Raw genomic sequence first — 26,087 nt, forward strand, 5'->3', positions numbered from 1 at the left:
TTCATGTCAAAAAAGTTTTATTAGGCATGATTAAAAACATGTGCTGAAGACCAACAGATAAAATAACTTCATAAACATGGAAGAAAATCTATCCCAACACTTCATCAACCCAAATTTTATACCAAGCAGACAGTTTTATGGCCAGTGTTCTTTTCCGATGTCCTGGAGATAAGCAAATGCACACTGGATCCGTTTTATGCAACATCCTGGCTATTGCTGGATTGTGAGTCCTACCGTTGTTAGGTATAAAAATATCTTCTAGTTATTGTTGGATTGCAGGAACCTCGCGGGGGTTTAAGAAACCGTCAACGGAAGAGCTCTGTCCTTTTTTGTTTAAAAAAGATGTCCTTTTTAAAAAAAAAACATACTACAAGGAAATTAGTATTTTTTTGACCTTTAGACTTCATACATGACGTCGATTTAGAATGGACAACCACAAATTTTCCTCCTTTTCTGTAATTAATAATAATAATAATAATAATAATAAAAAACAAAAAATTCGAAACGCTTCATTCACAGGCTGCTTCTTGGGTTTGACTCAGAAGATACATTTACACTGGTTTGAGGACGAAGACAGCATCATCTAAGACATAGTAGTCATTATACATATCGCCTTCACATAAGTAGGGCAGTCTAGTGAACGCCTCTATGGCAAAGCCAGCTTTCCTGAAAACGTCTGGCAGGCTGTTCACCTGTTCCTCCCATGTCTGTCCTTTGATTTCCAAAACTTCAGAAGGTTTGTCCCACTTGCCACCTACTGAGAGAAGACACGGACTTGGTTAGGCGTTTTGTTTTTTTGTATGTACAGAATATATAATAATAATCAACCTTCATCAAATGAGCCAAAATGTTTCAGAAAACAGAACGGTATGCTGTCATTAAGCTGCGTAAATACGCTCTTAGGAAGTTCCTCTGTTGAGCAATATGGAGAACGGTAACTAAGAAGAGTTTCCTACTTTGGTTCTATTTCAGGGTCGCTTAGTTCCACTTTTCGAAGCTGGAGCCCTTTCGGAGGAAACTCACAGGCAAAATGGCAACCTTCACAGAACGGCTTCTGATTCTGGTGCTTGAATTTACCTGGTTATCATGTTGTGCTGGTAAGGAATCTTTTTTCTTAATCCTTTCAATTATTATTAAGCTTTTTCATTTTTCTTGCTAGAGATGGGAAGAGATGCTTGAGGGATTTTCTGCTCAAATCAAAATAACTTGAGTATTATGTTCTCCAACTTGGATGGGGGACATTAGTTACCCTGCTTAAGCTTGGTCTTGGGTGCACATAAAATTCTTGCAAAGACTACTAGAATTTTACTGCTTTGAGTAAAATCTGAGCTAAAGTGAATGAAGCAAATACTCCTCTACTTTGAAACGATTTCCTAAGGTATTTCACAAAGATACATGAGGAATCTAGGAGGACACATCACATCCTGCCTCACCCTACCTTACAGAGCACTTCATGAATACACTGCACAGATGTGCGCAAATAAACCAAAAGGGTTCAAGGGGTTTGCTCCTTAATGAATATATTTGAGAGTGTACCACTAACATCAATAGTCCTACTTGGACGCAGTGGAAAAAGCAAGAATGACAGCAAATGTCAAACATATAAGTGACTTGGATGAAGGAATAGAGGGCATGCTTATGAAATTTAAAGATGACACCAAATTAGGAAGAGTAGCTAATAATCCAGAGGAGAGTATCAAAATTCAAAATGACCTTAACAGATTAGAAAGCTGGACCAAAAAGAACAAAATGAATTTCAGCAGAGAGAAATGTAAGGTACTGCACTTAGGCAGAAAAAAATGAAATGCATGGATATAGGATGGGGGACACCTGGCTTAACAAGACGACATGTGAAAGGGATCTAGGAGTGCTAGTAGACCTCAAACTGGACATGAGCCACAGTGTGATGCAGCAGCTAAGAAAGCCAATCTAATTCTCGGCTGCAGCAATAGAAGTACAGTGTTTAGATAAAGAAAAATAATAGTACCACTCTATTCTGCTGTGGAGGGGCCACACCTGGAATATCAGTTTAGGGCACCACCATTCAAAAAGGAGGTTGACAAGCTGGAGCATGTCCAAAATGGTGAGAGGTCTAGAAACCATGCCTTATGAGGAGAGACTTAGGGAGCTGGGTATGTTTAGCCTGGAGAAGAGAAGGTTAAGAGATGATATGACAGCCCTGTTTAAGTATTTGAAGGGGTGTCACATTGAGGAGGGAGCAAGCTTGTTTTCTGCAACTCCAGTAAACAGGACCCAATCAATGGATTCAAACTACAGGAAAAGAGATTCCCTCAACCTAAGAAGAACATCTTGACAGTAAAAGCTGTCTGACAGGTTGCTCCAAAGATTTTGGGGAGCTACAATTCAAAAACCTCATTTTCTAACTAAAGGCTTCAAAAGAGGCAGCTGGGCATAAAGCATGTGATTTTGGAAGGGCAGGGAACAAGAGTGCTTCCATACACATGACATTGAGGGAGAGAAAACAGCTGCATGAAAAGGCTGCAAAATGCCCCTTTCCACAGACCCTTAGAATATTCTACATCAGGAAAGAACTACGCTGCACAGTTGTTGTCATAAACAGAATTAGTTTGCAAAAGTGGAACAGACTTTAAACAGTTCTTGCCTTTCCCAGCCCAGAAGTTTATACTTCTAAAGAGAGAAAAGGTATTACAAAACAGTATTCACAGGCTTTGTGTGACTGAGGATGGAGGTAAGGACGTTGGTAGATCTGACCTTCAAAAAAGGAGTTAAAACAAAAATCCCCATATAATAACTGAAAAAGAATTAGCCTCATAGTTTTCAGTGGGTTTTCCAGGCTATGTGGCCATGTTCTGGCCTTCAGGGGAAATGCAGAATGCAGCCACACAACCAGGAAAATGCATAGAAAACGATGGATGCTGGCCATAAAAGCCTTTGACTTCACAAATTAGCATCTCTCACATATGCTCAGCCTGCATCCATATATTTAACATGTTATGTTAAATCTGAGACATGGGAAAAACAGTGTATTTGTCATTTTTAAAAAATGATTACTTTTTCTAGCTTCACAGTCTTTAATTTCCTATGTGTTGACAACAGACATTGCAATTGCTCTACTTACAATGGGAGAAAAAGCTCATACCTTTATATCTGGAGTCCTGAGATGGGCTGAGCATAAATATACAGCACTGAAACAAGTCTGGAGGTTACGTTTTTTAAAGACTACCACCACAGCCTCCAGGAAATCTGGGCGTTGCAGCTCAAAAATGAAACTTATCCATGTTCTTCACAGATCATATACATGCCTTAAAATACATCCTTTCAGAATAGTTGAATAATTAACACTTAAAGCTTCCCATTAGAAAAAAATGATCGTTGGATAAACACAGTCAAGGAAGCCACAGCCCTGAGTCTTCAGGACCTGAGCAAGACTGCTGCTAACAGGGGGTCTTGGAGGTCTCCCATTCATAGGGTTACTATAAGTTCAAGCCATCATGGCAGTCATTTACAACAAGGCCCCTGTCCTATGCATGGCTACTTTGGAGTAAGCTCACAGAATCAGTAAAAATAATTTCTCAGTGATCATATCTGAGTTTGTGTTAAAAAGTAAAATAGTGTTGGGCAGGAATAGAGCCTTTAAGTGTTGCACAGGTACATGAAATCAAAGCTATAATGCAAACTTATGCTTTCTCTGAAGATGCCAGCCAGAGATGCTGGCGAAATGTCAGGAATAAACTCTTCTAGAACATGGCCACACAGCCTGAAAAACCCACAAAAAACTAGGGATGCCAGCCATGAAAGCCTTCAACTTCACAAACTCATGCTGTTTTTGCTGTGCTGCAATTTTTATTCATGTTCTTTCTCATCAAGCTACACTTCTTCCTTTTCAACAGGTACTGATCGTTGTGATGTGACTGTAACACAACCTCAATTCATGGAGGCTTATAATGAATCCAGCAACATTACTATATCATGCACATTTACTGCTCAGTCTTGCCCCACATCTTCTCTTAACATTCTATGGTTTCGGTATCTTGCACAGACCCATGAGGATCTGTGTACCCCTATGTGCAACAACAGCAGCAAGTTCAAAGTTCTTCAGCCAGCAAAAGATCAGACGTCCCTTCAAATCAACAACCCCGGTGTGGAAGACAGTGCAATTTATTATTGTGGGATAGCATTTTCACATTCCAGTACTACTACCTCCAAGAAAACAGGGGCAGGAACATTGTTAGTGATCAGAGGTCAGTTGCACTTCTATTTTAAGAATGTTTAAATTTTATGTAAGATTTAAATTCCACCTTCCAGTCAAGGAGTGCACCCAAATATAGTTTACAGTATGTGTTTAGAAGCATAATCATACGGTACAGCACATGCTTTGCATGTAGAAGGCACTAGTTTCAATCTTTGGCATAACCAGCGAAAAGGTGATGGACAAAATTCCTTCCTGATACTCTAGAGAACCATTACCTATTGGGGAAAACCAGGGTGAGGAACCATCGCCTTGGATGTTTGACCTAAAACTCCCATCTGCACTATTCATTGTCATCAATGGTTTGGGACTATAGAAACCATAGTTCAAAACATCTGAGGGGGGAACATTCCCCACTCTGCAATATACTATTCCAAGTTAGCCAAGGCTAATGGACTAATCCTGTATAATAAAGTGGTCATATTGTCATAATGTGTGCATCTTTAGAGACCACATAACACTGGTCTATACCAACTGCTTGATTTCCAAGCTGAACTCAAGATGCTGGTATTGACTTACGTATCCTTAAACAGCCTGGAGGAAGGATATCTGAAAGGCTGCCTCTTGCCCAGATTTTAAGATCTTCAATGGAGGCTCTATTGTGTGTTTAACCACTTCAAATGACCATGCTGGTGGTTTCTCAGTAGAAGCACCTGGATTGTCCAGACTGCATTGATCTGCATAGCCTTCAGTTCTTCATTGTTTTAATTCCATGTATTTTTAAGACTGATTTTGCCATTTTATATAAGGGACACAATTTTTGCTATACCACTGTATTTAATAGGACTTGATCATCAACAGATTTTGTTATCCACAGGGTGTGTGTATCCTGGAACCAACCCCCAAAGGATAACAACATACTATAATTTATAAATTATAACATACTATAATTTATTTATTTATAATGATAATATTATTATAATAATAATATGAAATGAAAAACACACACAACCTGCATTCTTTTTTGTTAGTTATTAAAGAGGATAAGATATACTATAGCCAAGGAATTAACATCATGGTGGCCGTCTCATTGTTGCTGTTCTTATACCTCACTGCCATTTTGGGAATTTCAAAGTTCTTCTCCAAGGTATGTTCAAAATTATATACTATCTTTTTTTGATTCTGTACCAGTACAAAAAAATTAAAAAATAAAAACAAATTACAGTTGGCCCTCCATTTTCACAGCGGATCCATACTGGACTCCCTCACAAAAACAGGCTCAGGCATATTCAAGCCCCATAGGCTTGAATGGGGTGTGTGCCTGTGCATGCATGCCGGGCGCACGCCCCATTGAAAATAGTGGAGGCCACCCCTCTGCAGATTTTCGAGGACACAAATCCCAGGGGCAACTGTACACTGTTTTTGTAATGAATCTGAAAAAGTTAAATTTTTGGACTACAGTTCCTAGAATCCCTCAGCTAGCAAAGCTAATCTCCTTGTATGTTGTGTAAGAGATTCGTGTGTGCCTGTGGCTATGTACAAACATTTAGAGAAGGCATGTGACAATAATACCCTCTGCACTTCTGCAAATTCACTCTGTGGCATACTAGACCTCACAGCAGCAGATCGTCTTTTAAAAGCTGCAAATAAATGTTAAGAAAGCTCTCTTATGTAGCACAGGACTATTAGCCCATCTTCTTTGGACAACTGCAATATGCTGTCTTTCAGAACACACTTCACCGACTGCGCATCTGGCCCAAAATGTTCAGGCAAAACTGCTGCAAAGAACAACTTACAGGAAGAATGTGATGCTCTTGTTACAAAAATTGGCATCCCAAGTCCATTTCTGAACACAACCCTAACATCTTTGTTCTGATATTTAAAGCTCTAGGTGGCTTAGAATACAGATGGGGAAGGTGTGGGCTATGGGCCCCATATGTTTCCCGCATCCCACACTGGCATCCCCCAAAGCCTCCCAAACTTTTAGAACTGTTTTTGGCTTGTTTTTGCATGATTTTCACGCAAAACCTACACCCAAACATCCCCACATCACATGCAAATTGGGGTAGCAAATCCTCCCTCTCTCTCTCCTCAAACATCTTTCTTTAGCCAAAAATAGGCTACAAGTGGAACATCATCACTTATAATGTGCTGGGAAACACAGATGGAGCAGTGGGTGGAGAGGTCTGCAGAAGGCCTGCCCATCCCAGGTTTAGGACCCAGATATAAAGGATACCTGCTTCAACACTAGACCATCCAAGCATCAAGATCTGCAGGTGAGGTTCTCCTCCATGTCCTGTTGACCTTAAGAGCAAGGTGGCCAAGGACACGAGAGAGAGCCTGTTCACTTACTGTAACCAAACTCCTGAGAGGTTTCTTTGGTGGCATTCCACTGGGATGGATAAAAACCTCTCTATTTCAGGGGTGGTTTTTTTTGGTCATTGGTTGACTGATTTCTACTCACTGTTTCCTGCTGCTTGCAGATCTAATTTAATGCTATCATTGTTTTAGCACTAGTGGTCCCTCCTCGCTTGCTGGGGATAGGAGTGAAGGACCCATGTGAATGTGGAAAAACTGCAAATTAAAAAAGAGCGTATTCTTCATACCTATAACAACACCTCTCTAGGAATCTCCAGGTCCTCCAGTACAACTCTATGCTTAACATCTGCCAAAGGTTGACCATAAAATCATGTTGGAGGACCTACAAATGCCTAGAGAAGTGTTTTTTGTACGGTGAATTTCTGGCAGAGTTGCGTTGGGGGACCTAGAGAGTCCTAGAGATAACGTTTTAATCAAAACCACAAATAACCAAATCCACAAAAGTCAAAGCCTCAAAGGTGGAGAGCCAACTGTACTTACAATTTTGGTATATGACTTATGGTTGTTTTAGTATGTTTTAGTTTGTATTTCTTTTTCTTTTTTATAGCCAAAACTCAAGAGGTCAGAGAAAGAAGACCTGAGAGGGATGCACAATGTTTGTGTAAGTGTTAGTCATCTGAGAAACTGACAGCAAGTGCATTTTCTGGATGTGGCTTCTTTTGTAGCCCAAGCATCACTTGCAAAAAAGAAGGATTGGGAAAAAACAAGTTTAAAAAAAAAAACCCAAAATGCCGCAGTTTTGTTTGTTTGCTTTAATATTTTAATGATGGTGTAGAATTATGGGAGCTTCAGACCAGAAACCACTGGGAAAGCCAATTTCCTACCCTGGTTTACAGCATTCAATCCTCAGACGCCCTGTCAAAAGGCAACAGCAATCATCTTTCTTTTTAATTCTGCAACTTTCCCCCATAGTGTCTGTTTACACATTTCGGTGGGGAAGGACTCTATTCAAAATCTCTTTTAATTTCTCAGGCTAAAGGGAGCAAAGAAGCCATCTGTCAAGCAATCGCAAAGGAGCTCTACAAAAAGAAGCACAAAAGAAAGTTTTGGCCTGTAAGTAGCCAGAATAATCAAAATGAGTGGAACTGTGTTTACATGTATGTACAGTTGTCCCTGTGTATCTGCAGCAAGCGGTTATAGAAAAAACTGTGGGACTTCCAGTCCCACTGTCCCCAATCGCTGGCACGACATGCACACAGCTGTGTGCATGCACCTCCAATCAAAACAATGGGGCTTCTTGTCCACAGATGCTCAGACCCGCGCAAGAATCATGCCAAAACAATGAAAATGAATGAGATGCCTGTATTGCAGTTTGCTATCTGATTTCTAAAAAGAGTCAGAGAGGTGCAGTGGTTTGAGCACTGGACTATGACTCTGTAGACTCTAATCCCCGCTCAGCCACAGAAACCCACTGGGTGGCCTTGGGCATGTCACAATCTCTCAACCTCAGAGGACAGCAATGGCAAACACCATCTGAAGAGACTTGCCAAGAAAACCCAGTGACAGGTTCACTTTAGGGTCGCCGTAAGTCGGAAATGACCTGAAGGCACACAACAACAACAAACCTGGTTTCTACTATAGGGCAGGTGACACTCTGAAAACAGCATGATTCTTATTCTATCATGCAGCTCACAAATAAATGCATTCAGTATGAAAGGGAAGTAGGAATGCAAAGCAAGCAAAAATGTTGGCTTTTCCTAGAGCAAGTCCTGTGTAGGAATACTCTAAACAATAGCAAAAATTCATACAAAGCCGATATTTGGTTTTGTTGGTGAGTACTAGTGTGGTGTAAATGGGCCCTTGGTTAGTAGATCTTGGAAAATGTGCAAGCTCCAGAGTTTGTAATTTTGTTTGACTAATATAATGATGGTGCTGTATGTGGTATTTTTAAAATAACAAGTAAGAGGCAAAAAAAGTATGCTTTATTGCTGCAAATAATATGGTCCATTAAGATCATGCTACCTGATTAAATTGTAATTTAAATTGTTTGATGTTTTATTTATACTGTTGGACTCCGCTTTGATTCCTTTGTGAAAAAGCAGAATACAAATTAATACTGTTGTTGTTGAATGTGCTACTTTCTTTTCTTGCAGGGGAGTTTGGCTAACAGGCGTGCAAGAGATGAACCATCCTAGTTACTCCTTTTTATAGCAGAGTTCACACAGCTGAGGATGTGATTCAAATGCTGAACATTTGGAAGAAAAATCTGTTTAAAAACCGCTACTGGCCAGGATAGTATTTCACACAGAGACTGTATCCTATCTATAAAATTAAATAGTAACACAACATTTATCTGTTGGTCAGGAATTACCAGAACCAAGAGGCTTCATAGCTGTACACAGCTGCCTGGTGTGTAAGAGAAAAGACTAAACTATCAGACTTCTCCAGCTTAGTGCCTTCCAGATTTTTGTGGACTATTGCCCCAGCTAATATGGGGAATCAAAATATAGTCCAAAATATTTGGAGAGTGGCTGGGAAGGCACTGCCATAGTTACAAAAGGTCTTACATTCTGGAGTAACATGTTTAACAACTGACCAATAAAGGCTTTTATTCAGGCTTTCAGAAGCTTGACTTGGGAACAACATTTTGCCTCTTTATGATCTTTGCTTATTCTTTGGCTTTGATACTCTTGTATTGACATGTAGCTCTCTCACCTGATGGTGGCTTTCACATCAGTCCTATCAAATACATTTTAATTTTAATTACCCCTTAAACATTTTATTTGATGTGCATTCAAATCGGAAGAAACTGATATGTGAGAATTTGCATATGCGTGAACCACATAGTGTTTTTAAAACTATGGAAATTTAAACATGTCAGCATGGGATGTGGAGAGGAGGGTTACCGTGCAACTACAGCATGAATTCTTTGAAGCTGGAGAGATACTTCAGAAAGATAGAACATCAGACAAGAGCCTGTCCTTCTGTTCTGACTGTGGTCCATCATTGTCTGAAGCCTCTAAACAAAGGCTTTGTAAGGGCTGCTTTACATGTTATTCTAAGCAATGTATCTGCTTGTTCTATGGTCACTTTGATGCTATTCTGAGAACATGGTTTGTACTTCTTGGCATTAATTCTAAATGTTCCCACAGCAGTGGAGGAGCAGCCACAAAAGTGATGCCCACAGTGCTACCAGCAAAGCATAAAACAGCCTCAACTTGTATTCCACACCCAGTATTTCTCCATCTTCCTTTCCTCAATCATTTTCTCCTCGGACCCGCCTTTTATTTGGAGTGACACCAGTTTCTGAAACTTGTCTGACTGAACAGACTTAATATACATCCTGCTGAACTACATCCAACAAATAATAACACCCAGGCTGGACAGGCCTTAAGCATTATTAGAGACAAGGAAGCCATACTGTGACTAGGATAAAGCTTGGATGTTTCTAAAATGAGAATCGGATTAATTTAACCTGGTTATTTGCATAGGTTTGTTAGAAAAACATGAACTAACTTGTACTGAGTCATTTGGGAGTCAACTGTCCCTACGGCAAACAAAGTACGCCACACCTGAAGGATTCAAGGCATAGTCCTTTAACATGTAGCAATAGGAGGCAATGCTCTGAAGTCATGAGATAAATCAGATTTGCTGGACTAAAACAGTGATGAAGTTGAGTTAGCATCTAGATGGGAAACCACGCATGACTTAAGTCACCTTGAGCCCCAGAACAAGCAAAAGGTGATAAATGCAAATGCACTGTTTTACTACTATTTCTCAGAAATTTGAAAAATTTTCAGGGTGTGTTTTGTGGGGAGCCAAATCATTCGACAAGTCCTTTAAAAGCCACTTTGCATGTGGGATGAGGAGATAAATAAAAAAATAATGATAATAATCCAAAGAGGAAACTGCTTTAACACACAGTAAATAAAAGAGTGTAAGACTAAACACAACTAATAATTTTTCTTATATAGGGCTTGGATTACCATAGCCTTCTAAAAACGCTTTCATCAGAATGATAAGACAGGGAGGGAATAAACCTCACCTAGCAAGGAATTCTAGACCTGCTGCATTAGCTTTGAGAAAACCTTACTAGGCAAGCCTGACACCAGCATATGTCCTCTCATTTAGCCCCCTGGGACCTAGTATCCCAGGGTACTGCTTCAGTTACCTGCCCTGTGTATTCCTTTGACAAAAGGAGGGAAATGCCTGTGTCTGGGAGCTATTATTTTAATTTCCCACAATGCCCATGAATACCAGGCCCAACTGTCTGGTGTTACTGTTGCATAAGTTGGAGAAGCACTCAAGATACATGGCTATGGCAGGGTGTGATGGAGATCAACCAGAAATCTTTCAGTCTTGGTGGTGGCCTTGGCTGTTGTCCTCCTGACCAAATCCAAAGTACAGTGCACCTGCGTCATACGTGGGTGCCCTACACGCTTATTCTGAAAGCCACATGACAAGCAGGAAATGGCGAGTGTGTCCATTGGTGCGTGCATGCTACTGTGCCACCATGCCCAAGCCCCATTAGTTTCAATGGGGCTCAAGCATATGCGGAATTTGCCTTACATGAGGGGGGGGGAGCAGTCCAGACAAGGGCCCACTGTATAGATTAATCTGAGAAGTATTCTTCACATGTAAGAATTCATACAGCCCCTTTTTCCAACAAGCATCTTGTAGACACTTACCATTTTCCACATACGGATGAAAAGGCAGAACCAATGCCAGGATGACTCTGCCTCTTGTAGGTTCCAGTACGCTTCTAATATCTTTTAATACAGTCAATGGCTGATCACAGCGATCAAGCAGATTCAAGCAGCTGATGACATCGTACTGGAAGCCTGTATTTTGCCACTCGTTGATGCCAAGTACTCTGCACAAGTTTGGAAAAATGGACAGGTTTACACTTAGATAATGGCTGATTCTTCACTGGATATTCTGCTTACAGCAATCAGAAGAAGGTAAGGTATCTAAAGAAAGCGTTCACCTCATTACACTTAGGTGGAATGCATGTGAAACTTGACAACTTGAAGGAAATAATAATGTTTCCTTTTACATTATTAATATATATTAGCACTTGTAGCAGTTCTCAAACAAAAAAATTAAAAGAAAGAAAAACAACGAATTTGTAAATTCCAATCCATTTCATTTCACTATACATATACAGCCATCCATGGCCTTGCCATCCATGAATTTGAGAATCTGTGGATGGATATGAAGGTCAGACTGTATTAATAATTCAGTCCTCATAACGGTACATATAATAAAGGACTCTCCTCAAAGGAAGTTTTGGACTCTAAGGGAATTGACATTTAGTAAGTAGATATACGGCTTTCACATGTCAGTACTAACTGACAACTTTAAACACTTGGAAGACCTGTATTACCTGACATAGTTCTATGGAAACGTAGCCATGGTTACAATTTGCATCTTTTTGTATGCTATCATATTCTACCCCAGTCCCTATAATTGATTAATTGCACTTAAAATCTATGGCTTATCAGTTCATCAGGGCATCTCAGGAAGTGGACTGATATCCATGAAACCTCATGCTAATATAGGATTAGACTAACTAATTCATGTCAATCCAAAAAGAATATTTTTTTTGAACAGGGAATAAAATTATTGATAAGAAAATTTTAAAAGGAAGACCAACATTATCTGAATAATTGTTTCTTGGAAAGAAGTTCAATTCCTATGTCACCGGATTGTGAAACTCTTTCTAGTGCAAAAGTGTATTTCCCTGCCCACATCCTATTTCCAATCTATCACTGTGTTTCCTGCAGAGCAAGGAGCAATTTGACCTTCTTTGCATAAATCCTTTCTTTAAATGTTTTATCTTCCCTGGAAATCAGCAGCAGAATTATTGCAACAAGCTCCAAGAGAAGGCGAGGAATAAAAATAGCTAGGTCCCAATACTGATGCACTACCGATTTATGTCATACCTGTATTTCTTCTTCTGAAGTTGCCATATCATTGTTTCAGACAACTCTGTAGCATAGGTTTCTTCAAAATGGGGACTCATGACTTTTGTGACTTCTCCATCTCCGGCTCCTAAATCGAGAAGCCTGCGGGATTTCCAGTCTGGATTTATTTTGAGCAGTCTCTGAAATTGTTCGGGTGAAAACACAAACATTGAACCTCTTCCCAGCAACCTGAAATGTCAAAAGATACAGATTTATGTACTAATTTATTTATTTTGGAGGAAGGACAAATGCAGAATATGAATACTTAGCTTTCATTCAAGACAGGCATGGACTGAGTTGAGTGGCTGAGATACTGGATATTGCAAGATACAGTATTGGAACAATGTCTGAGAAGCTTACTCTTTTATTGAGTACAGCTTCCCAAATCCCTCAGCCTGCATGGCCATATAACTAGCTTTGGATTGGAACATGGGTAAAGAGATTAGAACATGCTGCTTTATGTCAGTTCAGACCAACCACTCATCTCTGGACTTCCCTGACTGACAATAGCTCTCCAAGCTTTCAATTTCTAGTTCCTTTTATGACTCTTATGGTCAGCTTCTGGCAGGAGCATACCATAGGATTACACTGGATAGCTAGAAGATGCTAGAGAGAACATTTTGTTGTCCATTTCAGGTTTTAAAAAAAGCATTCCAGATCATATATGAATTTCATATTACACAAAGGCACCTGAAATGGATCCCTCGATAATACAGCATCCAACTGTATTAATTTATTTTTAAAAAATTAATCCGAGTTTTCTCTTTGTACTCAAGGTACTTAAATAACAAGCAAACAAACCAAAATTGTGAAAATACAAAACCCAATTTTACATTGGGATAGCAGATCATATGAATAACGGTAGTGTGGAAGAGCCAACACCACACAGAGGAACACACTAAGCTTGTATTCACAAGGCATTTAGAGGCAGAAGAGAAAAGATCTGATTCAAAAGAGTGGCTTAAAAAAACAAAGGGACAAGGAAGATGTAAAAGAACAGAAACACCCAAGTGAAAGAGAGGCTGAAGGTGACATGGATAAAGCAGTGGGAGAGGAGATTAATATTTTAAAACGGTATAATCTAACAGCAAAGGACTGCAGTAGCTACCTGAGGCTCTCTTGTGATGGGAAAGAATGTAGAATAGCAAATGAGCTGTTCATTAAGGAATGTGTGGCAGGGGACAGGCAGGGTCTCTGTGGATCACGCCAAAGGCATCACGGCCTGCTCTACTTTGAAGACTATATTGTAAGATTACAGTAGCAGCGACAGAGGTTCAAGTGGATGAAAGGATACGCAGAATATACAGGGGGAAAGAAAATAATTGGTTAGCAAGAGAGACGAGAGGGAGCAATGCATTAGTTAGGTCGACCACAGCTAGAGAATCCAAACCGGAGTGTAAAAAGCAATTGGTGCCAAGGCATCTGCAGCTGCAAAGAGCAGATTCATGATCAAGGGAAAGGACAGAGGAAGGAGAAAGAATAGGTAGCGAAGACAATGAGGGCAGATGAAAAGTGAGAAAGCGCCATGGATTAATGTAGGTGGAATATAATGGTCCATAGGAAATGACCTGTTAAATGTTGATAACGGTGTTCAGGGAAAGCATTTTGTACAGAATACCACTCCGTTAAAAGACCAGCCCCCTGGCGGTACCTTTCTGTGTCAGATAAATTGGCTCAAGAACATTATTCCTAAAGCCATGGGGAGAAGGGGTTCAAAGCAACAGAAACCCTTTTTGAGCAGAGGAAAAATGACAAGGAAGGCAAGAGGGGGAAAGTACTACCTGACTGCTTACTCCACAGGAAATTTATAGCTGACAAGAATGATTGGCTCTCAATATAATATTCTCTCTCCCTCACACTCACTCACTCATTCACACACACACAGGCTTCAGCAGATCAAACTGCATAATAGGAAAACACGAAGAGGTGAGAAAGAAGGTCAGAAAGTGCAATGTGATAGTCATCCCGCTAAAGAAGATGTAAAACCTGCAAAACAGGATGTTTGAAATTTTAACAGGATTACTCAACATCCCTACATGATGCTCCACTGGGAACTTTATGCATTCCCTGCCAGCTAGGTGCTGTATGATGGCAGCCTTGGATCCTAGATTCAGGTTGCAAGGTAGGATCTTGGGAAGAGCACCTCAGGCAGACCCTACGTTCTGAATAATTTCCTTCCTTGCTCAGAACCTCTGCCCATAATGTTATTTTTTGGACTGGCCTGAATTGGTGCAGCAATATAGACCTCAGCAAGTGCCCAACACTGGAAATCCTTGCCATTGCTCCAGGTTACAAGGAAAGGATGGATCAAAAATGCTTTCTAACTGAGACAAAGGACAAAATGGTGCCTTGTTCCCTTCATACAGAAGCAAACTGGATTATCGGATGTTTTTAAACAATCTGATTTATCTTTAATTTACCTGTTCCTTTTTTAGTTAATGTTGTCGCAAGCTGCCCTTCTCCCAAAGGCAGCTTGCAACAACATCAACTAAAAACAAGTACAAGTCGAAAGCACATTATAATTGTGTTTTATAATGTTAAAACACAGCAATTGTAATATAAAAGAACAATGGAATTAAATGCAATTTAAAAGAACATCAATAAACAACAGCATAAATCCACACAAAAGTGTCTTCACTAGCAGGCACCTTTTGGGGAGAAAGTTTGGATGCAATTGCAATAAATAGATAAATAAATAGGTCCTCCTGAATAAAAAGGCTTCGCAACTGAGTTAGGGATTTGAATGTGGGTCTTTGCAGTGCATTGTGAAAATAATTTACATTGTGAAGAATGACTAGTGCATTTCAATCAAGTATCTGCCACAAGTGCAAAGGGCCTCCATTACCTTATTTCAGCACACCAAAATAAATAAATGAATAAATAAATAAAATGTGCAAAATGAACACTCTCAGAAACATAATTTTGTCTGTCAGAACAATACATGAAAACAATCTTATTCCAACATGTTAGATATTCTTCACAAAATAAATTTACTGCTGTCCCAGTCATGCTTCAACCCAAACGCTTCCAAATCTCGACGCACAATCCACTGCTTTCTTAAAATAAGATCTTTAGAGCAAATGTTGGGTTAGAAAAGGGCAAGCAATCCATGGCCCAGATGCTGGATGCCGCAACCCTCCAATTTCTACAACCTTTACTTCCTACTGTTCAGTTGGGTGGCACTGAAATCTGAAAGTGGTAAAATAAGGGGACATTTTTGGGTTAAAATAAGACATATACTCCCCATGTGTTTTGCTTCAATATAGAAATGGGATTTTAATGTGTTGTTATTGCCAGTATAGCATCACCTTCAGCTGTCTGTTTGTGTAGGCAATTGTTGGTGGATTACTGAAAGGACTAATTATCAGACCCACTAAGTTGCCCATCATGGATTAGATCAAAATGGGAAAATGTGGCCTCTGGGACACATGTAGCTTTTGGGGCCCTAACCTGCAGCCCCTGAAGCACCCTTAAGCTCCCAGACCTCTCACCAAAATTGGAAAAATTCAGGGGATTTTTCACCACCCAAAGCCCAAATGAGTCAAAACTACAACAAAACATGGCAATTTTGCCTCCACAACCTCCAAACCTCTCACATGTCTCAAAACCTTTAAATGCCCCCAAATCGGTTGAAAATCAGTCACAACTGAAACCAGAAGTGATATGACTTTCAAGCAAGAGTGAAAGCTCAGGATCATCCAAGACAGGTTGAATGACCTTATTGCAAGGGTGAGGGGCACTGTTTTTAGGGCCTACTTTGGTGTTTCATTTGTCTTTGTTTTTAATTAGAACCTCCGACTTCCACAAGCAGAGCCTGCTGCAAAAGAAATACATTTACAATTAAAGCAATCTGGTCTGTTTTGAGCACTAGAGCTGAGCAGAGCTCACAGTCTTTCTATACAAAAATATAATCCTGTCTGTCCTGGGATTTCTTCATTTCTGTATAACTTTGGGAAGGAAGTGTGTCATATTGTAGTAGTTATTAAATAACTGAATATTATAAATCTTTGTTGAGCTATTGAAGATCACCTTCTGACATAATGGTTAACAAGAACATTTTTTACTAACAAAAAAGCAGATCTCACAAGACTAACATTTGCATTAGAGGTTTACAAAGGTCAATTCTAAACGATTTAATCAGTAACTGACCTCCATCAATGATACTGAAATCACTAGAAATCTGCCTGATATCTGGGATTCTGATATAGTTCTCAGTTCAAGTGCACATTATGCATTATGTACACATAACACCGTTTGCCAGTCGATCCTGTGACTAGAACTTTTCCTGGCCCAAGCAGTGTAGTTATGTTACCTAGGGATGTGCTACAGTTCAGTGCACTTGCATAATGCCAAGCTGTCCCTTTGAATACTGACATGCCACAATAAGCTATGGGATGGTTTGCTGAAATCTGGCTTGTTGCAATGGGTCAACCTTTCTCAGAAAACTAGCTATGGCTTGTTAACCAGACTCAAATTAAAATCTGAGCCTACAGTTGTTTGTTGGTTTATTATCTCTGGTTTGTTTAAACCATGGCTTTTCCCAACTGTTTACCTTCAAATAGCTGAACTGGGCAAGAAGGGGAGGGAGACAAACCAGAAATGAGGTAGACAAGCCATGGCTTCTTTGGTCATCTGTCATGCAATCAGCAACTTAAATATAAATGGTTTCTCTTAACCAGTGTATGATGACATGCGACTGTGTCAAGTGGAGCAACCAGATGCAGTTTAGCCTAGACAGGTCACATAAAAGGCATGAAGGCAACAGCCCATCCCTTCTATGGCAATAACTGATGTTGAAAGAGATACTGCTTTTGAATATGGAGCTCTCAGACAGCCATCAGGACCAACTCAATTTATTCACTTCAGTTCAATTTGATATTTCTCCATGTGTTTTCCACAATTTTATGCATGTTTGACATTATAACAACATAAAAACTAATTAAAAATACCTCAATTTCCCCCCACTTACCCATTAATAGACGTCCTAGACATAAACAGGCTAAAAACGGAGGACACAAAAGAATGATAAAGTTGAATGAACAGCCAGCCAGATTTCTCAATGCTGTTATTTAAGAAGATCTGTGTTCCTTGGTCAAGGTAACTCTGGACGAAGACAGGCTGAAGAGATTCACATAGCTGCTCTGTATTGCACATGTACCACTACAGGTGAGCAAGGAAGAACAAAAAACAAGGATTATTATTCACATTTTGGTACAGCCAAATGAGAATCAACCAAAGGAAAATAGTCTTGAGAGCAGGGAGGAAGTGTGGCCCAACGCAGAGCATGTGTTTTGCACACAAAACTCCCCAGATTGGACCCTTTGCATTAATGATTTAAAAGATTAGGTAGCAAGGGATGGGTTAGAACTGTCTCTGAGAGTGAGTCTAAACAGTTGCTGCCAGTCAGAGCAGACAATATTGGGATGCATGGATACAGTTTGAGCTGATATAAAAGCTTATAAAGCTCAAAATGAAAAATAAATAAAGTTACATTGTAACATATATAATTATTATACTATTATTACATGCCTTTGTTTGTAAGCTGCTCCATTAGATAACAACTTTTAGTTACACACCTTCAAGTCAGCAATGCCTTGCAGTAACCCCATGTTCTCTCAGTATATATATATATTCAGAGGAGGTTCACTATTGCCTTCCTCGTATGCTGAGAGAGTGTGACTTGCCTAAGGTCACCCAGTAGGTTTTCATGACTAAGAAAGGACTCAAATCCTAGCCTCCCAAAGTCCTAGTCCAACATTCAAACCACCACACTAAGCTGGCTCTTAAATATACCAAAACATATATTATATAAAACATTTTTATTCCCTCTTTTTACCAATCTTGCCCAGGAAAATCCACAATGGAGAAATTTGAAACAAAACAGTAAATGAAATTCTATATAGCATACAGTCAAGACAAGCATACACACAAATATATATGTATGAATGCAAATAGAGTAGCTCCTCCCAATTCGAAAATGGCAACTTGCAAATATTCAAGTCCCATTGAAAATAGGTAACAGCGCGCATGCCAGCGCACACCACCATTTTGTCCCTCCCTGCTTGTCCCTCCCACAAAGAGCAAGACCGTGGACCTTGTGTTCACGAAAAGGGGGGGGGACAAGTGTATATGTTACTTATTTACTTACACACACCACACACACACACACACACACACACACACCCCAACAGCACTGAAATTAGAAGAAGACCATAATTTCACTAACATAAAAACTAGGGGAAAATAAAACAAAGATAAGCAGACAATAAACTGCCATTTGCTCACAATTAGTTTCAATCTCAATTTTGGTTACAGCATCAGAACATCTAGAGCATGAAGCTGACTCTTATGTCCAAACATACTGCAGAAATAATCCAGTTTGAGACTTTAACTGCCCTGGCTCAGTGCTAGGGAATTCTGGGAACTGTAGTTCTATGAGACATTTATCCTCCTGTCGGAGAGCCCTGGTGCCACAATAAACTACAGTTTCCAGTACTGCCTAGCATTGAGCCAGGGTTGTTAAAGTGGTCTCAACCAGATTATTTCTGCAGTGTGTTTTAGACCCAAGATTCCAGACTGCTAGAGAGTCCCACAAGAGACAGGCAGGAAGACTTAGACATCTTACTGCAAAGATCAAGAAGAAGCATCATTCAACTGTTCACATAGCATAGTTCACCTCTACTGCAGCAATACTACACAGACCAGAAGGGCAGAGAAACCTACAGACAGTTCTATCAGTCACAAAACAAAGCTTGGACAAGTTTGGTTTTGGACTACAGCTCCCAGAATCCCCAAGGAGTAAGGCAGATTACTCTCAAGGAAATGGATCCCTCAACAAAGAAAAGGTTCTTGACTGTTAGCTAGATGATTTAAATATAAGGCAGTTTTGAGCAACCTCAAATCATGCATCAAATAACCAAATTGTTTCAGCTGCCTCTTGATGAAAGTGGCACAGTTCTACATACCATCGCTGCTGAGGACTGAACTATCTCTCCTGGGCGCTAAAAAATGGTTCTAGTATACCTTGTCTTGAATTCCTTATATGTATGTAGACATGCAAATATATGTGTATATATATGCAAATATATGTACGCAATATATCTATATATATATATAGCTGTGACTCACGTTCCATCTCTCTAAGGTTCCCCATTCCAAGCAAGTGTGGACCCACCTTGCCAGCACTTCCTCTCAATGCCTGGAAATGTATTAATCTCTCACTGCCCACAAAGCTTGGAATGCTTCTGTCTTTGTCTAGGCTTTTAAAAGTAGGGGAGACTGGAATTTTACAAATAGCCTAATCAAACAGATTGGAGTTGTTACAATATCTCATGTGAGAAACTAACATTTACATACAACTAACATTTTTATCATTTCATCGTTTTAATTGACTTGGGGAATCTGTTTTATGTTTTAATTGGATTCATTTCACACGACGGTATCATCATTAGCCATCTTGAGAGCTGTACTTTCCAAAGCAAGGCGGGATATCAATCCGATAAATTAATAATCCCAAATTCTAATCCCACAAACTTCAGTGGCAGCTGGGAATGACCTTAATAAAGCAGGCTGGCATCCTGTTCAGTAGTTACAAGACTAGAAGATGGATTTACAATCTTGTAACAGCTGGGGATCCACATTTATGGGTCCTTAACATAACCCCCCAAAACTACCACTTTAACCTGGTAGCACCCCAACAGAAGAGTCTCCAAAGCACTACAGTCAGGGGCTCTGGGAAATGGTGTCTGCAATGCCCTCCTGGCTGTACAGTGCCTTGAGACAAGACCTTAAGGGGCCTCTCCAGCAGCATGCTTTCAATGTGTCCTGTGACTGGGAGAGCATTGGAGATGTCATTTCTCAGCGTCCCAATCTCCAGTACCTTAGAATCATGGAATCATAGAGTTGGAAAAGACCACAAGGTCCATCCAGTCCAACCTCCTGCCATGCAGGAACACTGAATCAAAGCACCACCGACAGATGGGCAAAGCGTAGTGGGGTCTCCTTCTTTAGAGGTCTTTAAACAGAGGCTGGATGGCCATTTGTCAAGGATGCTTTAATTGTGAGTTCCTGCATGGCAGAAGGGGGTTGGACTGGATGGCCCTTCAGGTCTTTTCCAACTCTATGATTCTATAACCCAAACTACAAGATGTGGGGGCCTTATCTACTGGGAAAAAGCTATCTAGACTTCTTCCTGAAATGCTTATTTTTTTACTTCCTATTCCAAATGGATGTCCTAGTAGCTTACAAGCCTCTAAGGCAAGCAGGGCAACTGTTGGCCACTGAATGCCACATTACCACCTCAAAGGGTCTTGTATTGACTAGACTCTAGAGAAAGGGGCCTGAGTACTTTGGAATGAGGCACTTCAATGAAGTGACCACTTCTGGTGATAAACCAGCCACCTGTATTTTGATTCTTAGTGCCATCCATCTTTGGACTATGACTCTCTTACTTTAGACAGAGACATAACTGTTATAAATTTTGGTTGTATATTTTAATTCATCGTGTTATTGTGACATCATTTCAGAATATTTCTAAAATGAAAAAGCAGCTGGATGTAGTGAGTATTCTCATAAATTACATATTGGCCCAAATACATTGCAATAAATTAAACTGCAAAGACAAATGTGTTTGACTATATCCTGAACCTGAAGCACTGCAGCTCAGATGAAAAGTTTGCTAGTGTCAAACAGAGAACTTAGGGCTGCATGTTGCAATGACTGGAGTAAGCCAAACTAAAGGTTTACAAGTGAAGACTGTTTATGCGCTTTCTTTCTGTGTCTGATTAATGTGATGGGTTATGGTCAAATAAAAAAAGAGAGAGATTCATAGTTCTCAGCTTTCACAAATGTCTTCTAACCTAGGTATGAGGAACACTGGGCCTCCAGATCATGGCAGACTACAGCTCCCATCACTACTGATGACTGTCTATGCTAATTTGGCTAGTGGTCTTGGACAACATCTAGAGAGCTATACTGTCCTCATCCATGTTCTAGCAAGCCACAGTAAGCCAGCTGGCATCTCTAAGAAAGAGGGAAGTCATATAGTCAAAACTACCAAAAATATTTACATTAGACAGCATTACATCACATTTCCCAGTTCATTTTTATCAGCTGAGAACAAAAAAAACCTGACATGCATAGATGTGGTTATGGGCATTATCAATGTGTCAATAAAAGCCCACAATTTCCCAATTTGTGCAATTCTATAAAGGATTTCAAGGGTACACTAAAAAGCACAAGAGGCTGTAACATTAACACACAGTTGAACAAGCCTGGGTTTAGACAACCAGAAACCATCAATAAAGTGCTTTAAATCTGACAAGACATCTGATTTGCAGAATGAAGATTGACACCCATAGCCTCTGACCATGTTATCATGCTCAGTATCACTGCTTCTCCATTTGGCTTGAATCTCTGCTTGGCAGTACGGAGGTGGTAGTGATCATGATAAGCATAACCATCCAGCCAGACAAAAGATTTCCCTTCATGCTTATAGGTGCCACACAATAGTGTGTGTGTGTGTGTGTGTGTGTGTGTAAAATCTACATTCTGCACCCTGCCTTATCACACATAGTTTCAAGGTGACTAACAATGTATAAGAAAATAATTGAATCAGAATAATAAATGTATCATAAAGAAAGAAAGCGGCTATCCTTTGAAAAATAAAGTCAGATACAAATGACTGGCAAGCAGGAAGGAAGGAAGGAAGGAAGGAAAGAAGGAAGAGTAAGGCAACAAATAGGAAAAAACAACAACCCCAGACCAGCTTATCGATAATAGATCTGGACAAACAGAAATGTTTTCACCTAGCAATGAATGCTCATGAACAGTTAGCTGGTGCTAGAAGAATTGCTCAGGACAAGGCATTCCAAAGCCTGGCTGTCACCATAAAGAATACCCAATCCTTGGTCAACATTCCTCACCTTAGTAGGAATTATACTCAAAGAAAAACCTCCCTAGATGTTCTCAAAGATTGAAGAGGATCATGGAGAAGAGAAGCAGGCAGGCACACTGATTTGATGCCACCACTTAGGACTGGAGTGTTGCTTTGGCATGTCTACTGGCCTCTTAGGACATATGCATCATTTAAACAGCATGCCTCCAAAGTGACCTGTGACAGCTTTATTTTGGCCTGTCTATACAGGCTCTAACTAAAGAAAGAAGTTGGCAGCATGAGTTTTCCTAGATGTAAGTCTACTTTCTCAGATGCATTTGGTCTATTGGGGAAGCAGACTCATGTCTACAAAAGCTCATGCTGCCAACTTCTTTCTTTAGGCCTGTTACAGACTGCCAAAATAAAGCTGCTTTGGGTCTCTTTGGAGGTATGCTATTTAAATGATGCATGGGTCCTAAGAGTCCGGAGGTCACGCCAAAGCCACACTCCATTCCTAAGCACTGGAGGGAAGCTTTTGGTGCAGCTTCCGGATTCTTAGGAGGCATGCATCATTTAAACAGCATACCTCCAAAGAGACCCAAAGCAGCTTTATTCTGGCAGTCTGTAACAGGCCTTAGTTAGTCTCAAGGGTGCTACAAGATCTCTCTATATACTGATTCTACAAACTAACATGGCTACATCTTTGAATTCTACCACTGTTGGTTTAAGTGTATACTTCACAGAATTTCTATCTCCATCTAAAGCTCCTTGGATTTTTTTGCTTGGAAATCTGCAGACTGAAATACTACCCTCCAAAAAACCCAAGGTCCAACAAAAATGTAGACTCCAAGTTGGTTTAGGTATTTTTCAACACAACTCCATTTGTCCCCACTTGGCTTTGAAACAAGTAACCCCAGTAGTCTGAATGTAATGTTCCACAGACTGGTTTCTCCCTCAGAGTTGCTCATTTACACCAAAAGGAGCCGAAGAGAGCCATAATTCACCTTTAGCCACATTAACAGTGTTTCCATTTCCTGGCAATGGCATTAGGTTTCCAGGTGCATTAAGTTATAAAACTCATGCTTTACAAACATGTGTCTAACACATTTCCATAATAAACCCCTCCTTTGCTGATTCTTGTCCTGTTTGCATATATCTCAATAGATCTCGGCCTACACATTTCTGCTGGGTAACATTATCCAGTATGACTAGGCTGGCTTGTGGGAGGCATATCTGAAGAGATGAATGAGACCACAGTCACCAACTCAAAGCAGAAAACCTGTCCCTTGAGAAAGGAGGAAATCTGGGGGCTTTATTAGAGGTTGGAGTGAAAAGTGGGTATACAAGACAGAGTGGCATAGCTATTGGACTACAGTTCTGGAGACCAGGATCTGAATGCCCACTTGCCCATAGAAACACACTGGGTGACTCTTGGCAAATCACACTCTCAGCCTCAGAGGAAGGCAAAGGCAAACTCCCTCTGAACACATGTCCAGACAACCTTGTGGTACGTGTCTTAGGCTCACTATAATTTGGAAACCACCTGAACAACAACAAGTGTACTTAGAATAGGCTGTCATGTTGAATTCACTCAAGGTGACAGTCAATCTGAGGTCCAAAACACACTGCAGAAATAATCCAGTTTGAGACCACTCTACCTGCTCTGGCTCAGTGCTAGGGAATCCTGGGAATTGTAGTTTATTGTGGCACCAGTGCCTCTGACAGAGAAGGCTACATGTGTCATAAAACTACAGTTGCTAGAATTGCCTAGCACTGAGCCACAACAGTTAAAGCGATCTCAAACTGGATTGTTTCTGAAGTGTGTTTTGAACCTTAGATCATAGATACATATAACTATCTGAGGCTGCATCCACACAGCAGAAATAATCTGGTCTGAAACAGCTTTAACTGCCATGGCTCAATGCTATGGGATTTTGGGAACTGTAGATTGTTGTACCACAAAGTCCAACAGAGGCTGGGTGACCATTTGTTGGGGTGCTTTGACTGAGAGTTCCTGCATGGCAGGATGGGGTTGGGCTGGATCAGGGCCCTTCTGGCCTCTCCCAACTCTGTGATTCTATGATTCCCAGGATTCCACAGCACTGAGCCATGATTGGGTTCTGAACATTTAGATCAATCTCTTTCCTTTCATTTCCACCCCCCTTTTTCCTCCTCTCCCCTAAACTTTCGTGGCGCATTCCCCCAAATCCCCGGAGGAGGTGCTCTAGTTCCGAGGCCCCGCTGCCCTTGGCTCCCAAAGGGTTCTGTGTGTTTGTGGGAAGGTTCTGACCAAGGAAGCCTTAGCCCTGCTTACCTTTTTGGCTCCGGGGGCCCCAAGGGCCACAGTCCCTGGCTTCCTAGGCTGCCCTCCTCCTCCCTCTCCTCTTAAGCCTGAAGACACAAAGCCAGACATCCAGAGCCCTTGCCCTCAAAGGGCCCACCTTCAGGCCTAGCCTGGGCGGGGGGTCCCCTTCCTCCCTGCCTGGGCCTCCGGGGACCTACCTGGTGGTGCTCCTTGGGGCCGGGCCCGCCCTGGCCGTGGCTGCCCATCATGTTGGCGTAGAGGGACCTGGACAAGGGGCTCCGGAGGGACCTGCCAGGCCCAGACCACATCCTCCTCCGCAGCGCCCACAGCGACAAGGTGTAGCAGCCCAGCCAGGCCAGGCACAGTCTCATGGGGGGCGTCCACCGGGGGAAGGGCCTCACCCCCGGCCCCCGCCGCAGCCGCCGCCGCTGCTTCCCTCCTTCTCCATGGCAGAGGCAGAGGCAGAGCAGGCGGCAGCCATTCAGCGACGCCCGACGCCTTCTCCGCCGCACAGCCGCGCACGCACATTCATTACAATGGCAACAGGGCGGAACCTGAACGCGGAGGGACAGGGACCCGGGCGGAAGGGAGAGAAGGGGACACGCGGTTGGCACGCACACCGCCACCGCCACCACGACGCCACGCTCACGACGGACGGACGTGCGCGCGCCCGCCTCTCCCGCTCAGCCAATCAGGGGGCGCCTCTGGGGGCGCCGCTTTTCAAACGCCGCTGAGGCACAATGGACGACGCTGCGAAATAAGGAAAAAGGGAGGGGGATGCCCGCGGGAGAGCGCGCCGCCGCACAACGCGCATGCGCAGAGGTACCTCTCTCTGTGGTTGGGACCATTCTCTATGGCAATCTTTGGTCCTTCAACTGTTTTGGACTTCATTTCCCAGAAGCTCTAGCCAGCTTAGCCGACAGACAGGAATTCTGGGAGTTGAAGTTCAAAACATCTGGAGAACTAAAGGTTGGGAAACCACTGCTCTATGGGCAAGCATTCCCCAATGATTCCCTATGGTCAGGTATTTCCCCAATGGTTCCTTATGGGCAAGCATTCCCCAATGATTCCCTATGGGCAAGCATTCCCCAATGATTCCCTATGGGCAAGCATTCCCCAATGATTCCCTATGGTCAGGTATTTCCCCAATGGTTCCTATGCGGCCAGCATTCCCAATTGATTCCCTATGGCAGGTATTTCCCCAATTGGTTCCCTAGGGCATGTATCCCAATGATTCCTATGGTCAGGTATTTCACCAATGCGTGACTTTATGGGCAAGCATGTCCCCATATGATTCCCTATGTTACAGGTTTTTCCCAATGGTTCCCTTGGTCCAGGTATTTCCCCAATGTTCCGTTTGTGGCGTCGCGCTATTGTCCCTTGCAAGCATTCCCCAATGATTCCCTATGGTCAGGTATTTCCCCAATGGTTCCTTATGGGCAGCATTCCCCA

The 26,087-nt window shown here is 41.5% G+C and overlaps 2 protein-coding genes across 3 annotated transcripts; one reads left to right on the forward strand and one right to left on the reverse strand.

The window, feature by feature from the left end:
- Positions 1 to 25,222, reverse strand: METTL9 (methyltransferase like 9). 2 transcript variants are annotated; one of them, XM_042438332.1, is made up of 5 exons: positions 24,833 to 25,222; positions 17,426 to 17,616; positions 12,436 to 12,645; positions 11,179 to 11,363; positions 1 to 754 (listed from the first exon to the last, which is right to left on the reverse strand). In XM_042438332.1, exons 1-5 carry the CDS (start codon positions 25,004 to 25,006, stop codon positions 552 to 554), a joined length of 963 nt encoding a protein of 320 aa, XP_042294266.1. In that variant the 5' UTR covers positions 25,007 to 25,222; the 3' UTR covers positions 1 to 551. The 2 variants fall into 2 exon arrangements, with proteins under 2 accessions (XP_042294266.1, XP_042294265.1); XM_042438331.1 differs by having other exon boundaries at positions 1 to 757; positions 24,833 to 25,219.
- On the forward strand, positions 967 to 9,135 carry IGSF6 (immunoglobulin superfamily member 6). Its single transcript, XM_042438333.1, has 6 exons — positions 967 to 1,097; positions 3,873 to 4,223; positions 5,203 to 5,318; positions 7,098 to 7,151; positions 7,523 to 7,603; positions 8,644 to 9,135. The coding sequence occupies exons 1-6, from the start codon at positions 1,031 to 1,033 to the stop codon at positions 8,683 to 8,685; spliced, it is 711 nt and encodes a 236-aa protein (XP_042294267.1). The 5' UTR covers positions 967 to 1,030; the 3' UTR covers positions 8,686 to 9,135.
- Positions 25,223 to 26,087: the final 865 nt, after the last annotated feature.

The sequence above is a fragment of the Sceloporus undulatus genome, chromosome 8 (genome assembly GCF_019175285.1).
Source record: "Sceloporus undulatus isolate JIND9_A2432 ecotype Alabama chromosome 8, SceUnd_v1.1, whole genome shotgun sequence".
Lineage (NCBI taxonomy): Eukaryota > Metazoa > Chordata > Lepidosauria > Squamata > Phrynosomatidae > Sceloporus > Sceloporus undulatus.